The sequence below is a fragment of the Anticarsia gemmatalis genome, chromosome 8, assembly GCF_050436995.1.
Source record: "Anticarsia gemmatalis isolate Benzon Research Colony breed Stoneville strain chromosome 8, ilAntGemm2 primary, whole genome shotgun sequence".
Taxonomy (NCBI): Eukaryota; Metazoa; Arthropoda; class Insecta; order Lepidoptera; family Erebidae; genus Anticarsia; species Anticarsia gemmatalis.
The window spans coordinates 13746358-13763594 of record NC_134752.1 but is presented as its reverse complement, the minus strand read 5'-3'; the positions used below and the strand labels follow the sequence as shown (position 1 = coordinate 13763594).

At 36.7% G+C, this 17237-nt stretch overlaps 2 protein-coding genes across 2 annotated transcripts; one reads left to right on the top strand and one right to left on the bottom strand.

Annotated features, from left to right (window-relative positions):
* The first annotated feature begins 436 nt into the window (after window positions 1–436).
* LOC142975147 (cytochrome P450 9e2-like) lies at window positions 437–8485 on the top strand. The gene is made up of 11 exons (XM_076117861.1): window positions 437–562; window positions 1434–1639; window positions 3489–3649; window positions 3970–4107; window positions 5132–5334; window positions 5643–5778; window positions 6315–6410; window positions 6643–6864; window positions 7073–7173; window positions 7255–7423; window positions 7989–8485. The coding sequence occupies exons 2-11, from the start codon at window positions 1437–1439 to the stop codon at window positions 8153–8155; spliced, it is 1596 nt and encodes a 531-aa protein (XP_075973976.1). The 5' UTR covers window positions 437–562; window positions 1434–1436; the 3' UTR covers window positions 8156–8485.
* A 74-nt stretch (window positions 8486–8559) lies between these two features.
* LOC142975148 (cytochrome P450 9e2-like) lies at window positions 8560–16883 on the bottom strand. Its single transcript, XM_076117862.1, has 11 exons — window positions 16773–16883; window positions 13737–13942; window positions 12787–12947; window positions 12435–12572; window positions 12101–12303; window positions 11527–11662; window positions 11262–11357; window positions 10273–10494; window positions 9765–9865; window positions 9258–9426; window positions 8560–8874 (listed from the first exon to the last, which is right to left on the bottom strand). The coding sequence occupies exons 2-11, from the start codon at window positions 13937–13939 to the stop codon at window positions 8708–8710; spliced, it is 1596 nt and encodes a 531-aa protein (XP_075973977.1). The 5' UTR covers window positions 13940–13942; window positions 16773–16883; the 3' UTR covers window positions 8560–8707.
* Window positions 16884–17237: the final 354 nt, after the last annotated feature.

The following is a 17237-nucleotide window of genomic DNA, read 5'->3' as shown; positions in this document are numbered from 1 at the left end:
TCTTACCTGACCTGGAAATCGAACCCTAATAACTCATCTCTGGTATCCCAATCTGAGCAAAATATTTTCATTAAATTTATTCTATAGCACATTATTATATACAGTCGAGTGGATAAATCGACACCTCCCACGCAAGTGGTCGCAGGTTCGAACCCGAGGCAACACATCAATGACTTTTCGAAGTTATGTGTATATTAGAAATAATTATCACATGCTCTAACGGTGAAGGAAAACATCGTGAGGAAACCATGCATGCCTAAAATTTGTTTAATACATTTATTGAGGGCATGCAAAGTCCCCAACCCGCACTTGGGCAGCGTGGTGGACCTTTGCCCAGCAGTGGGACAGAAATGGGTTAAATTATTTTATTTATAAATTTATTCTGAATAACAAAGTGGTGTTTCATCATACAAGCCCTTAATTTCAAGTGCGCGTTCATATTTAAGTAACGAAGGGACGCAGAATTGATCAGTGTTCGCTGAGAGCTCCTCATTATCGGTTCACAAGAGTATTTGTAAAGTGATAGTGATAATAATATTGTAATAGTGATAACAAATACTTAGTAAGTAGATCTTTTATATATTTTTTTATTACGTATTCGTGGCTCGTAAACAATAACAATGTACAATTATTATTTTGTTGGTTAGATATTAGACGGTTACTAAATTAACATATTACAGCTGTCCCACACTGTAAGGCACTGCTTTCGTTTAGAATAAGAGATGGGTAGACCAAAATTTTGAGACGTAATTTTTTTTTTCAGTAAAAATTCGAATTGCAGTGTACCTATTACTTATTAAACATACTAGCCAGTTGTGCTTACCGGTCGGTAAACGATCAGTGGGTTAAGCAACCCTTGGTGCGGTAATTCTAAAGATGGATCACCGCATTGTAGTATTTGAACTGAGCGTCTCCGCATTTTGTAGGGCACGTAAAAAGTCGGTCCGGTCATTTTGTGCCACCTTATTGGACTCTGAACTGAAACCTCGGCAGATACCTATACCTAGGACTACAGAGCAACCTAGATACAATTGCTTAATGTTCTCATAAGAGTATAAGGCATCGAAGAAAATAAACAATGTGCTGTAATTCCTTGAAACTACTTTCGTTTCATGCACACTCACACATCTTATCATACACTAGCTGACCCGCGCAACTTCGCTTGCGTCACATAAGAGAGAATGGGTAAAATTTTACCCCGTTTTTGTAACATTTTTCACTGGTACTCTGCTCCTATTGGTAGTAGCGTGATGATATATAGCCAATAACCTTCCTCGATAAATGGACTATCTAACACTGAAATAATTTTTCAAATCGGGCCAGTAGTTCCTGAGATTAGCGCGTTCAAACAAACAAACAAATTCTTCAGCTTGATAACATTAAGTATAGATACGAATCACCGCTCGGATAAATACATTTTTTTGTTGTTTTAGAACATGCTTCTCCTCGTAACGTGGATGCTGGTCATCATCACGTCGGTGGTGTTGTACCTCCGGCAAGTGTACAGCAAGTTCGACAAGAGTGGGGTCAAGTACTTCACGCCGGTGCCGTTCGTAGGGAACATGGGCAGGGTTCTGTTCCGCATGGACCATTTCGTTAACGATTTGGTTAAGTTGTACAAAGCTTACCCGGAAGAAAAGTAAGTGGGATTTATAATTTTTTTAATAAATGCTTAGTTTAATGCTCAAAATAGTAGGTAGTTTGATCCTGGGTCGTTTACTTTCTCCGTTCTGATGAACATCGGTTTAGTGGTTTAGGCGTAAGAGTGTAACAGAAATAGACTATGACAAATATTCAAGTCCACGTTCTATCGAGATTCATCTAAATTTACTAACCTCCGGTTTCGGAGGTACATTTTGTGGTAGTTTATCTATTCAAAAGCGTTTTTTCTATATGAGTTTTAACGCTATTGAATAGATAAACTACCGCTAAATGTATTCAGAAACCGGGGGTTAGCCGTTTACACGTGTAGGCAATATAAACTAACAACAATGTTTCCGTGTTTATAATATTTGTATCTATTTATGGTAAAGGCAAGTTTTACTTCCTCATTATAAATAATACTAAAACCTGATATATTTTTTACAAACGTAAATAAATAACTGTTTTATTATTTTAAATATTTGACTAACGTGTAACAAATTCATTCTCAAATTCTACTTTTACGTCATTAATAGTAGGTAGGTGGTACATAATTATAGCTATGGTTTTAAAATTAAATAGTTTTTAATGTTTTATGGGTCTATATTCTTACCACAGGCAATTATAACATGGTGTTCCCGGTTTACGCTTTGGATACTGAAGCCTTAAAATCAACAACAACAACAAAAAAATATAAACATATGTGGATTATACAAAATTATTGGCTGAGCGACTTACCTGATCCATACGGGCCATACGGTGACCGCTATTCAAGACGTCCGGGCGTCCCTTTGTAATTGTGACGTAATTTGAACCTGCATTCATTACTTCAAACGTGTTCCACTGGTCAAAATAATTTTCGTATCGGCAGGTACCAACGATTTGCAAAAATGATTTTTTTTTGGAGTTTTGACTACGCTAATTCATATTTAATGATTTAAAGTATAGACATTTGTACACACAGCACTTTATCACTATATATAATAATACGATCCTGCGTATATCGTTATATTAACTGTTGTTTAAATCACGGTAACATTTTTGAAAAACGGGCACTAATTTGTGGGTATTCGAAAACACTATTTCACTTAACGATTTAAAACGATCACCACTTGTACACATAATAATCTTATATGATAGTGTCTACGTAATACTGAAATTCACAATGAGTCTTATGCGTGGTGACAATTGGAAGTTCACGATACCTTATTACCCGACATTTCGACCGACTTACATCGATAATTTGGCATGGGCGGACTGACGTCACTGCTAAACGTCGTCTCCTTATGCCTATCAATAAGTGATCTTCGCTATTTTTTATATTGTTCAAAACTGTCGGTACTTTATAACGACATCTTAACACTGGCACGTTATAAAATACGATGATTATCAATTATCGATTAATGATGGAGAGAAAGAAATAAAATAATGTAAAACATACACACATACTTTGACATTTAAGCAATTCGAAATTTGAATTTCAAAAATTTGTTTCTTAGTCGATCGTTTTGAAACTGCTCTAGAACTAAAATGAATTATTTTACTATTATAAGTTATATATTTATTTATTTATAATATTTTGAATTTTTAAATCTAACCACAGTTATTAAATTAATTATTAAATTAAATACATAAGTATGACAAGTATTTTTGAGCTTTGTTTTGTTATTGTAAACTATCAAACAAGTCAGGATATAATTTATTAATTCTATAATGCTTTTACGACGCAACAATTTTTTTTAAATATGATTGATTACGAGGCTCGAGGCTCAGTCATATTTCCCTTTGCCTACTCTGAAGAGGGCAATAAACTAGCGAACTATGATACCCATATCTTTGTTTCTCAGGTTCGTAGGAAGATACGAGTTCATAAACAACTTGGTGATGATCCGTGACTTGGAGCTGGTGAAGAGGGTCACCGTCAAAGACTTCGAGTACTTCCTCGACCATCGCTCCGTGTTCAGTGAGAGCAACTCGTTCTTCGCTAGAAACATCTTCTCTTTAAAAGGTAAATTGATTTTGACATTTATTTTTAATTATAGACACCCAAACTTACGTTTTGCATGACTATAATGCCCAGTTTCGGTAGTTTATCAACTCAATAGCGTTTTTCGTTCACAAACTGGTATTGACACATTTATTTGACAGTTATGAGGAATTACATAACTAATTCTTTGCAGTACGACAACATAGTGGTAGTAAAGAAGACCTACACCAAATTTAAAGTAACTACCCAGTGGTACTCCCCGTTACACTAGTAGTCGCATCCTTTCACGAACAGAGGAAGTATAAAAACTTTATAAAATTTGACTTGATTGTATGTTCTAGGTCAAGAATGGAAGGACATGCGCTCGACGCTGAGTCCAGCGTTCACCAGCTCCAAGATACGTCTGATGGTGCCGTTCATGGTGGAGGTCGGGGACCAGATGATGGCCAGTCTTATGGAGAAGATCAAGACTTCAGAAGGTACGTAGTTTCGATCAAAAATTAAACTTAATGCCCGATTTCTGAGTACATTTAGCGGTAGTATATCAGTTCAATAGTGTCAAAACTCATATAAAAAAACGCTATTGAATAGATAAACTATCGCTAAATGTACTTAGAAATCGGGCTAATGATTTAGACATTAAACTTTACATAGGTATATTAAGTTAATGAATTTGCCGGTTATTAAAGGTTATGGTCTTTGTCATTTACCTAGTACTCCGGACCACAAGTTATCACTGTCAAATTTTAGCTCAATAGCTTTAGTATTTGAGCTGTGAATGCATAACATATGGACAGAGTTTATTTCATATAAATGTATGGATGGCTTTGTTGTAAGAATTTGGAGTGTATATTGAATGAGTGCTCTTATACTATAATTAAATATTAGATAAATATGTTGACGCCATGTTATCAGGAGACAATTAATTGTTTAATACAACGTAGATAATTAAGTAAATAACACTTATGAATATCATTGTTATATTAGATAACATCGAATCGCAACACGGGTAGTCAATAAAGGTAATCAAAATAAAATCATTACCTAATTAATGTAGGTCATTTGCTGACACTTATGATAGTCAATGATACAGAGTGTGTATTTATGATAGTACGGAAGTTAGGACCAATGAAAAGAACTGGCAAGAAACTAATGGTCTTCAACATTTTCAACCAGGCTCATAACAGAATCTCGTGTTCATCACATACATATTGGTCCCAGTAGCTCGATTCTCAACTACTATCGACTACCGACAACCGACTGTCATCGAGAAATTTTGTATGAAAATCTAATCAGCGCCTTTGACGGACGTCGTAGAAACTTTTTTGGCAGTACATCCCAAATGTCAAAATTTCGATAGCTAGCCGCTTGTCGGTAGTCGACAGTAGTAGAGAATCGAGGTACTGGTGGGATTCGTTTAGGTTATAGCGGTGATGTTAGATGGCATGTGAACCACTGCGCAGAAGGTGCACTTAACTATACTTTGATTTTTCTTACTTTTAGAGGGCTACATAGACATAGAGTGCAAGGACCTGACCACGCGCTACGCCAATGACGTCATCGCCTCCTGCGCCTTCGGTCTGAAGGTAGACTCTTTGACAGAAGAAGACAACACCTTCTACTCCATGGGAAGAAAGACCACTAACTTCGGCTTCAAGCAAATGCTTATTTTCTTTACATTGTCTAACTTGCCTACGATTTCAAGGGTAATTTTTCATTTCGTATATCTCACTAAAAATAATATTAGACTGCCTTTGTGACGCAGTCGGTAAGTATCTGACTGCTGAACATGAGGTCTCGGGTTTGATTCCCGATTCAGGCAAAATACTATAAGTGTCTAAGTTCTTTTACAATATTTCTCATTAGTAACTCGGAGTCTGGTAACGTGCCCGGTAAATGGAAGTAACTTATAGTACTAAGTCCAACGTGGGCATACTGGGCAGATATAGTCATATCTACTAACACTGACAAAATAAAAATTAAAACGAAATTAATGAAGCTCAATAATTTTCAGCTCTTAAAATTGGACTTCATGACGGAGGACTCGAAGGTATTCTTCAAAGAATTGGTAATGGACACGATGATGGACCGCGAGAAGAGACACATCCTCAGACCTGACATGATACACTTGCTCATGGAAGCTAAGAAAGGTATTCTTATGAATAATATTGTTCATCAATACACTCTTTATTAATTCTTCTTCTTATCGTATGGTTAGTGGTCAACCTAATGTCAAAGTGGTTCAAGCCGCCCGAAGGCCTTTGACATGGCTTAACGGCTGTTATCGTAGTAGATAACAACCGGGACCGACTTTTAACGTGCCCTCCGAAGCACGGAGACGCCCAGTTCAAATACCACTATGCGGTCACCCACCTCTAGAGTGACGGCGCCAAGGGTTGCTTAACCCACAGATCATTTACCGATCGATGAGTGCACCTTCCTCCATAGCGCAGTGGTTAAAGTTCAGAGGGTTCAAGTCAAGTCAGTCAAACAATTATTTGTACAATCCACAAAAAAATTGTCTCGGGTTTGGTTGTGCAGGAGTTGTATTTGTAAAAAGGATATATGGAATTCACCAATTGAGCAATTGGTATACTAATCTTGCCGCAAAATCGATTCATGTACGAAATAATATAGTTTTTGTTTATTATTGGTAGTCATTTTAACTTTCATGTATATTTTTCAGGCAAGCTATCTCACGAAAGCAACAAGTGTAAAGACGAAACTGCTGGATTTGCGACTGTTGAAGAATCTAACGTCGGCACCAAGAAAATTGACAGAGGTCAGTACTAATAACATAAAATAATCTGAAAAATGAATCTGTAGTAACATCGTGGTACTCCGCAACCCGCAATTGGATGGTGGTGGACTCAAAGCCTAAACCCTCTCTTATTACGGGACTACCCACATAATACACTCGTTACCCGTGCCTAGCAGTGGGACGTCATTTATGGGCTAAAAAATTTAAGTTTATTTTAAGTCTTTATCTCCATTAAGTAATTTGTCTTTTCCAGTCTGGACGGATGATGACCTCATAGCCCAAGCAGTACTATTCTTAATTGCTGGTTTTGACACAGTATCGACAGCCATGACATTCCTTCTATACGAGCTGGCTTTGAACCCTGAGGTACAAGACAAACTGGCGAAGGAGATTAAGGAGTTTGACATCAAGAACGGTGGCAAGTTTGACTTGAAGTCTATCCAGGATATGCCGTATATGGACATGGTTGTATCAGGTGAGAATGAACTATGTGGGTCTGTTATTATAATGTGTGGTAAACTCAACATTTTATTCTGACTAGTAATGGCTTTCTTATAGTAAAATAATATGCTTTTTCGTTATTTTTACACTGAACCGACATCGAGGGCACATGTGTCCCGCCTGAATTATCACTTTAATTCGATATGGATCAACATGTTACTAATAATCTTGTTTCTTTTCAGAGCTGTTAAGATTATGGCCGCCTGCTATGTTTTTGGAAAGACTATGCAATAAAGACTACAACTTGGGCAAGGCACACAAAGACGCTCCTCAAGATTTCGTTGTGAGTAATTTTGCTTCGACATATTCATATGAATATTTAACCAAAGGGAAGAAAAATACATTTACAAGAATATTTTTGCAGGTTCGCAAAAACACAGGCATCATGATACCAGTGTATCCCATCCACCGTGACCCTCAGTACTTCCCCGACCCCGACAAGTTCGACCCTGAACGCTTCTCTGAACAGAACAAGCACAATATCAAGCCGTTTGCTTACATGCCCTTCGGGTTAGGACCCAGGAATTGTATCGGTGAGTGAAAACACCTAATTGTTATGTTTTGTTTTGTTTGTAGTATAGTTAGTGGTCAACCTAGTGTCAAAGTTGTTCAAGCCGCCCGAGAGGCTTTGACGTGGCTTAACGACTGTTATCTGAGTAGACAACGGCCAGGACACCCAGCTCAAATACCACTATGCGGTCACCCATCTATGGAATGACCGCGCAAAGGGTTGCTTATCCCACAGATCGTTTACCAACCGGTGAGCGCAACTGGCTATGGGCGCCTAATTTAAATGGCAGGAGACAACATATGACTGTAATTTACAAACTATAGACGCAAACAGGAAATAGCAATGGCGGTTGTCAATGACACGACACTGGCAGATGACATCGGTAAAAGGCTGATGACAACGACGAATTTGATAAAATAACCTGTCACGCGACAGATCTTTATCGATTGTATAGTTTGCAACGTACAGTTTTCTGCAAATTTCTCATTAAACAGTTTTTTGGGGATCCAAGACAACCGTCAAAGATTTGTGTGAAAAACTTTTTTGTTGTAAAATATTTAACAAATCAACTACTTCTTCTTCTTCAGGTTCAAGATTTGCTCTCTGCGAAGTCAAAGTGATGATCTATCAGATTCTGCTGCACTTGGAGTTGTCACCATGCGAGAGGACCTGCATCCCTGCCGAACTGTCCAAAGACTCTATAAATATTAGGCTCAAGGGAGGACATTGGCTGAGGTTCAGAGTCAGGAACTAAGTCATTGAAATATTTTAAAGTAAAAATAGTTAAGTACATGTAAGAAATATGGGGTTGTGTTTAAAAAATATTTCATTTTACAGTTGTCGTAGTATTTAAAAAAACTTAAAATTAATTACTATATAAAAAAATAATCCATTTTATTAGTCTACCATTTAAAAGTTATTTTTATTCCTTTTCTTTTAAAACCTGACTCTAAATAAAAATGTTGCAATGGTGTAGTAAGATAAAATATTATGTGTCTATTTAAATTGTATTTTTATGTACATATTCTTTGTGATATAGTTTTTAAGTTGATATTTTTACCAATACAATAAAAATAAAACAAATCATATTTTTTTTATTTAACGTCAACACTTCTCTTCTTCCTATTAAGTGTTTGGATAAAATATAATACATAATTTCATATAAACATGATTTAATTTTTTTTTCAGCACTTCATCGTACTTTATTATAACATCACGCCGGTCAAACCTGAAGGCAAAATCATATACTTACACCACTTAATAGTAAGTAATCACACACACATTTACATGAAACTTATGAAGAGTTTCAAGGTCTGGCTTTAAACCTAAGCCAGTGACCCCCTTTCAACTGTACGTTAAATGATCCCGTGGTCAGTTCAGCAGGGATGCAGGTCCTCTCACATGGAGACACCTCCAGGTGCTGCAGGATCTGGTAGATCATCACCTTCACTTCGCAGAGCGCGAATCTTGACCCTGGGGAAAATAAAATACTATTAATAGCTATCGTTCATAGCTTTAGTTACGTTATGATAGTTTAAACAAATATATCAGAATCAGCCGCTTTTCACATTATTTAATTTAAAAATTATGGACTTTTTTGGGAAATATCAGGCTGGTTAGAAGAAGAAGGTAAGAATGTCGGAAAAACAACCTAACTGGAATTTTCAGAGTTGAATACTAGGACCTCGCGTTGATATAACCTCGCTTGGGTACAGTAGCAAATACTATTCGCTTCAAGTGAAGGAAAATCCAAAAATAAGGTTACCATCATCATCCCTGACCTGTGTATAATAATGGCAGATGATTTAAGTGGCGCAAGACAAAGAAATATTTGTGCTGAAAGCTATAAAACTTACCTATACAGTTCCTAGGTCCTACGCCAAAAGGCATGTATACAAATGGATGAATCTTGTGCTTGTTTTCTTCAGAGAAGCGTTCAGGGTCGAACTTGTCCGGATTAGGGAAGTACTGAGGGTCACGGTGGAAGGCAAACACTGGGATTATCATGCCGGTGCCTTTTCGTATCTGCGAAAGAAAATGAAGCAATAAGAATGGGACATGAGGAACTCGACACTCAGGCTTGCTTTTCTCCTACGCGAATCAGTCGCCAAATTCGGAGTCCTGTCACCTCCTCACTGTACCGTCGCCATTAGTTGTATACTACAAAGAAATCTTTCTTGCTCCTCATCTTCATTTTTTTATAAACAATAACATTTTTCATATACTTACGCCACCGACATCAGCGTAGATGGAAAGTAGGCCTTTCTTTAAAGGAAAGATCCCTTCGGATGCCCAATTTTTCTAGGGGTGAAATGTCATGTGGTGTATTTACACAAAAAAAAATTTATCGCACTTCTACTTACGATGAAATCTTCTGTAACTTTTTCGTTAGGTTTGCCCAAATTATAGTCCTTGGTGCAAATTCTGTCCAAAATCATTCCAGGGGGCCACATCCTTAGCTGTTCTGTAATACAAAAACACCAGATTAATACATACATCATTATTTGTTTGTTAAGATTCTCCATTTATCAGCTTAAACTTGTTGAGGTGGTTGACCTTTCCTGTATGGGAGGGTACGAAAAGCTTTGCAGTCTTATACTTGAATTGCATGATTGGTTGCATTTCAACTGGGCCTGCTACACACATATTCGACTCGGCACGCTCGGTCCGGCAATATTTATCAAACAACAAACCGACTCTACTCAGGTTTTCGACTTGTGCCGATCGAGTTCATCTTCACATTATTCAGTTTGTTGCGGCTAGACCAATTGATGCTGAACTGATTGTGTGTGTAACAAGCATTATACTCATACCAGCCTATTATTGGTGAGTAGGTATATTATACGAATTTAACGGAGCTCTAAATCTCACCTGATACAACCATGTCCATATACGGCATATCTTGAATAGATTTTAGGTCAAACTTGCCACCGTTCTTGATGTCATGTTCCCTGATCTCCTTCGCCAGTTTGTCTTGTACTTCAGGGTTCAAAGCCAGCTCGAACAGAAGAAACGACATGGCTGTCGATACTGTGTCGAAGCCGGCTACGAAGAACAGCACTGCTTGGGCAATTAGGTCATCGTTCGACCATGCTGGGAAATTTAAAAAAGAAAGTTTTCACTGAAAAATGCTAGTTTTTAATTTATTAACGTAATAGTATTTTAAAATGTATCTTTTAAACAATTATGATAATTTGAAATTGCATACTGAGGTTCAAAGACAATAATTAACTATGACGTCATATATGTGTAATCTATCGTGTACGGTTCAAAACTTCATTCTGGAAGAAACGTTGGTAATGAAAAATACTAGTAGCAAGACCCGGGAATTGAACTGGAGACCTGAGGATCACCAGCCTGATACAATACTGTCCGCGCCACAGGGCAGTCTAAAACAACTAGAAGTCATGTCGTCATGCGAACGGATGTCTAACTACAGGTATTATGTATGATTGATACACGTGTAGTCATTGAAACGTCCTTGGACTACCCAAATTGGTCATACGTTTGTTTACACGTGGTCACCTCGCCGCGATAACCGTGCGGCGTTACGGTTATCGCGTGTGGTGTGTGGTGGGTTTGAATCCCACCCGGGACAAATATTGATGATGTACACGAGTATTTATTCTTAGTCTGGATGTCAATTTACATATAAGTATGTACTTAGAAGTATACAAGTATGTTTATCAGTTATTTGGTTACCATAGTACAAGCTCAGCTTAGTTTGGAATCAAATGACTGCGTGTGAGTTGTCCAATGATATTTATTTACACTATTTTCGGCTTAGGGCCAGTTTTACAGCTAATGGATAAGTGTAAAATTTTCGATACTGCCTATAAGTGTCTTGTATAAATACTGACCTCTATTAACAGTTTTGGTTCCAACAGAAGATTCTTCAACAGTAGCAAATCCAGCTGTTTCATCGCTAGATTTTACATTTTCATGTGACAGTTGACCTGAAAAATATAATCGTAAAATAATATTATCAAATTTTATGAGCATCTAGCTTACTACCATACAGCATACTGCCATCGTTAGGTAATCCGAGATCCAATTAAAATTGTTGAAGAGAAAGGTTTTTTTTACTATGAAGTACAAAATAAAGATGAAAGAGAGAATGTGTACCTTTCTTAGCTTCCATAAGCAAGTGTATCATATCAGGTCTGAGGATCTGACGTCGCTCACGGTCTGTCATTGTGTCCAGCACTAAATTCTTGAAGAATTTCTTCGCTGCTGACGACATGAAGTCCAGTTTTAGGAGCTAAAGACGGTAAAAATATGAATGATATGTGAAAAAGGTGAACAATGAACTATTTCTCTAAAGGTCCACGATACTGTTATACCCAGGGGTATTTATTTCATGCATATTATAAAATTCATAATATTATATTTTAGCGTTTGGTGCAGCCGTTTAAGCGGTCACCTCGCCGCAATAACCGTAACGCCGCGTGTGGTGGTTTCGAATCCCACCCGGGACAAATGTTTGTGTGATGAGCACGAGTATTTGTTCTGAGCCTGGTTGTCAATTTGTCTATATAAGTATGTGTTTAGAAGTATATAAGTATGTTCATCAGTTATCTAGTTACCAAAGTACAAGCTCTGCTTAGTTTGGAATTAGATGAAAGCGTGCGAGCTGTCCAACGGAAATTTTATTTATATTAATGGATTTTTTTCATTAAATTTAAAAGGCAAATCTTACCTTAGCTACTGCGGGCGCATTAATCAGAATAAAGAACATAAGCATTTCTTTGAACCCAAAGCTGGCGGTCTGAAGGCCCATGGTGTAGAATTCATTGGTTTCATCGGTATGAGAGTCCACCTTCAGACCGAAGGCGCAGGAGGCGATGACGTCATTGGCGTATCTCGTGGTCAGGTCCTTGCACTCTATGTCTATGTAGCCATCTGTTGAAGTTAAATGGTGTACGTTGTAGTAAAAAATTGGTTTGTAATTTCTTTTTATAATCTACAGGGTTTCTCTATGAAAAAGCTTTTGGTACTGGTAATTTTTTAAAGTCTATTTATAAGATTCTTACCATCTGAAGACTTGATTTTTTTCTTAAGATTGGCCATCATCTGGTCTCCGACCTCCACCATGAACGGCACCATCAGACGTATCTTGGAGCTGGTGAACGCTGGACTCAGCGTCGAACGCATGTCCTTCCATTCTTGACCTAAGACAAATTAGAATACAGTTAATTCTGAAACACTGAGAATCGATTGCCTTCATAAGACTTCCTGGGCTATGATAGATTTTCCTTATAATTTGACAATTAAAATCGTCAACATAAAACTAAAAGTTGTAAAAAAACTCCATTTTAATTAGATTTTAAACGTAGTACAGCCGTAAAATGTAGCAGATACTTTGGGTACAACAGAAAATCTCACCTTTCAAAGAGAAAAGATTTCTAGCGAAGTATGAATCACTCTCGCTGAACAAGGAACGATGGTCGAGGAAGTAATCGAAGTCTTTGAGGGTGATCTTCTTCACCAACTCCAAGTCACGGATCATTACTAAGTTGTTTGAGAATTCATATCTTCCTACAAACCTGAAGACGAGTTCACATTAGTATGTAAAGACCGCCATTTCTTTAAATTTTATTAGCACTTATTTATAAATTAATTATTTTTTTATTATGGATTTCCAACAAGAAATACACTTTACAAAAACAGAATTACATGCAATGTGAGGTAAAAGTTAAGTGCTTTCTCAATTACAGGAGATCACAGCATTCAAATTTTATAATTAATTGCAAAATAAAATTATAATAGTAGATACAGTGTTTACATTGAATAGAATTACAAAATATTAAAGAAGATAAATAGACTATACAGAGTAATAACAACATTAAATTGAGTAGTGGGTGAGGTTAAACAAAAAAAACATCGAGGTATTAAACATTATGAATGCTCTGTAAATAACTGATACTTGCAGTGATATTAATGGATTAAGAGATATTTTCTTATTATTTATGTAATTGGTGGTGACTCAAACCCCAATCCCTTAATTGCCCAGCAGTCGGACAGCAACGGGTTAAAATAAACAATATATAATCATTTGAGTTTTGATCCGTACAGGTTGTCAGAGTTGGTTAGTCAAAAATAGGTCAATCATACCTGAATTTTACAACTAATCTAAACATTGAAATCATTAAAAAATAAAGCTCCAGTAGTTCGATTCTCTACTACTATCGACTACCGACAACCGACCTGCCATCGGCGCCTCTAACAGGTGTCGTAGGAAATGTTTTGGCAGTACATTCTAAATGTCAAAATTTCGATAGCTAGCTGGTTGTCGGTAGTCGATAGTGGTAAAGAATCAAGGTACAGTTACTTACTTTTCTTCTGGGAAAGCCTTATACAACTCCACGACGTCGACGGCGAGGCTCCGCTGTCGCGTCATCACTTTGCCCATATTGCCGATGAACGGGAGTGGCTTGAAGTGCTTGACGCCATACTTCTCAAATACGGAGTAAGTCTGGCGCAGGTACAGCCACACTGCGATGACTAGCACACCCACCCAGAGTACAAGGATGATCATGATCTGTAACAGGTGTAACAGTTTGTGGAATAAATATTTTGCTGAAAGCAGTTTCACTCAGAGGTTAAAAAGAAATAGTGATTCAATACTGTCAAGAACAGAACGCGATAATGTGATAGATATACCTAAGAGATATCACAATACTTTCTAGGACATGTTTTTTATTTGTTTCTTAAATTATATTTTAGTTAGCTTAGCTGGCATAGTTTGCGGTGGTCGCACATGTATGAAAAACTGTCTCAACTATGCGAGCTAAACTAAACTAACTTATTTTAGCTGGCGGTGGACGTTCGGCTTTACCCTGGTTTTCGTTTAAGATCCTTCTTGACACTTTTCGAACAACTGCCGTTGCATGAAAAATGAATGATCTAGATAAAATTAACTTTGAAATCAAGTGCAGATTTGATAAACTTGTACATTTATCACAGATCAAAGAAACAAATCCGTTTATAGATAAACAAAAGAGTTTAATGGAAGAGTAAATATAATAATATGTAAATGATTATACACTTTACATTATCAGGGGTTATAAAGATAATATATACCAGGTGATCAAATACAAATTCCCAGTTAATCTGTAGATGAATACAGATTAGATTAACTTGAAAAAATTGGCTTAATTTGTGATTGGGTATTAACCGATACTATAATTCAACCTATGACTAAGATCTGAATTTGATCGATGTTATGATATCAGTGATAAAGAAGGTCAGGTGAGCAGTATTTGTTATCAACGAATATTTATGAGAATATGTATATATGCAAATAAAGCAAAAGAAGACTAATATTTTAAATGCGAAAGTAACTCTGTCTGTCTGTCAGTCTGTCTGTCTGTTACCCAATCACGCCTAAACTACTGAACCAATTTGCATGAAATTTGGTATGGAGATATTTTGATACCCGAGAAAGGACATAGGCTACTTTTTACCCCGGGAAAATAACGCATTCCCATGGGAAAATTCAGGTCAGGACGAAGTCACGGGTAAAAGCTAGTAAAGGGATAAAATAGGGGGCGTCCTTTGGTTTCAGACCATTCCGGGGAAAAAGTGATCTTTTACTTCTATCACATTTTTCATCAGTCACACTCCCCTAGTTTCTTTCCCTCCCTGTCTTCTTTGCCTTAGTCACTCAGTTACTTCTAAGGCATTCTCTTAACAATTGTATCATTTATGTATAATTTTAAGGTAAAATGCGTATTCGCGTTAATTCCCATATTCTATTATACATTAAACATCCAACGCGAGAGTTTAAAAGTTATAATTCCATCATTTTTCGTGACTTTCTGTTTAGTCACCTTATTTGTCTCGCCCAAAAATCTGAAGGCTTAAAAACCTCGTAGATCGGGGATTTTTTCAAATTTAATTATATTAATTATGATAATAATCAGAGCCTCGAAACAACAACTATGATTAAAAATACCTACTGTTGAAAAACAAATAAATTATGATACTTATCACTTACTCGTGTCATTGTATTATCTGTAATTAAAAACCAAATCACGTTTTGTTGATATGTACCATTGAACTCGCCTCTTTTGCTTCATTCATGATCATACAACCTGTCATACATGTTATAAGTACTATCTAAGTACCTACAAGCACCTGTAGCGCATTTCACTACAGCCGTTACTCTATCTATCTATCGTATGGTTAGTGGTCAACCAAGTGTCAAAGTTGTTCAAGCCGCCCGAAAGGCCTTTGGCTTAACGACTGTTATCTTAGTAGACAACAACCGGGACCGACTTTTAACGTGCCCTCCGAAGCACGGAGACGCCCAGTTCAAATACTACTATGCGGTCACCCATTTATGGAATGACCGCGCCAGTGGTTGCTTAACCCACAGATCGAGCGCAACTGGCTACGGGATATCATTGACTTTCAGGCTTAAGCAGTTAACGGCCTGTTTGATACAGCTACTAACCTAATTTTTACTTAGCATAATTAATTTATGTAATCTAGATAAATCGCAAGATTCGAAGCTCACTTGATTTAATTTAGTCCGACAACATTATAAGTTGTCATTAAATTAATTGCGATAGTCCATCTATCAATTTATTTTATAGAGACAAGATTGGGTTGCACAATATTATCAATATTGTTGATACTTGTCAGCTAAAGTCGGATTAGTAGTTCTTTAGTTTTCACAGATAAACATTTCGTAATGTAATTATAATTTCACGACTAGTCATCATTACTTTAGCAAAAAAAATGTGCTGAATATTTATTTTTAATCGTTCTTATCGGCTGTCTGTTTACAAACAAAACTTTAAGGTCATCGACTTGACAAAACATTGTGCAATATCATTGCCATACATAAAAACAGTTTGAGGAAATACCTGTGTAATAGACTTATAACAAAATATTACACCTTACGTTGTTATGAAAAAAAGGACATTTTTCAATGTTGTACCTTTTTTGCTCCCCCATTGGAGGGAATAGTAAAAGAGGAAAAATCGCTTTGTTTTTTACTTTCAAAATTGTTCGTAATATTTCTAAAGTAAGCCTGTACAAGTGTACAGTGGCTGTACATGCCTGAGTGTTTTAACACTTAATATCTCTATAATCTTATGTAATAAGGGGTGTTTTAAAGTTCACAATTTACTTTAGATTAAAAAGGATTTGTATAAAGCCGTCCTTTCGTAAATATTTAAATGTTTATGTAAACGTAGATATTTTGCACAATATTTTTTTGGGTGATGAAAAAGTAAATCAATACATTAGGTACTTACTCTACATTACTTTTAAAACCTAAGTTTAGATAAATAAACATAACATAAATTGCCACAAACACGAGCCTCTTATACAAATTAAAATAATACATCACAAACAATTACCTTTTGAAGGTCACCAAGCGATATAAACACAACACAACAAATAATTGAGTTATCTAAAGATATTTATATAAATATTATTCACTCTATACACGCGTGTCTCACGGAATACGGATCGCGACTGAGCCGGAATGGAACCGAAACGTAATATAAGTAACACATTGTCTGGGTATAGTCGCGAGCTTGGATAACGTAGGTTTAACTGACCATCCGATTCCGCTAGACAAAGGAGGCGGCGTTGAAGTGGCGGTCGTGCTCGTTAGCTTTAATCCATACTTATTTTATAAATGCGAAAGTAACTCTGTCTGTCTGTCTGTCTGTTACTCAATCACGCCTAAATTACTGAACTAATGTGCATGAAATTTGGTATGGAGATATTTTGATACCCGAGAAAGGACATTGGCTACTTTTTACCCCGGGAAAATGACGCATTCCCATGAGAAAATTCAGGTGGCAGACGAAGTCGCG

Excerpts from the sequence above, each read along its gene's own strand:
- LOC142975147 (XM_076117861.1), top strand. The coding sequence starts at position 1,437 with ATGCTTCTCCTCGTAACGTGGATGCTGGTCATCATCACGTCGGTGGTG. Across the intron at positions 4,108-5,131 it reads GAAGATCAAGACTTCAGAAG|AGGGCTACATAGACATAGAG; the intron begins GTACGTAGTTTC and ends TCTTACTTTTAG. Across the intron at positions 5,779-6,314 it reads GCTCATGGAAGCTAAGAAAG|GCAAGCTATCTCACGAAAGC; the intron begins GTATTCTTATGA and ends TATATTTTTCAG.
- LOC142975148 (XM_076117862.1), bottom strand. The coding sequence starts at position 13,939 with ATGATCATCCTTGTACTCTGGGTGGGTGTGCTAGTCATCGCAGTGTGG. Across the intron at positions 12,304-12,434 it reads AAAAATCAAGTCTTCAGATG|ATGGCTACATAGACATAGAG; the intron begins GTAAGAATCTTA and ends TAACTTCAACAG. Across the intron at positions 11,663-12,100 it reads ATGCGCCCGCAGTAGCTAAG|CTCCTAAAACTGGACTTCAT; the intron begins GTAAGATTTGCC and ends TACCGTCTTTAG.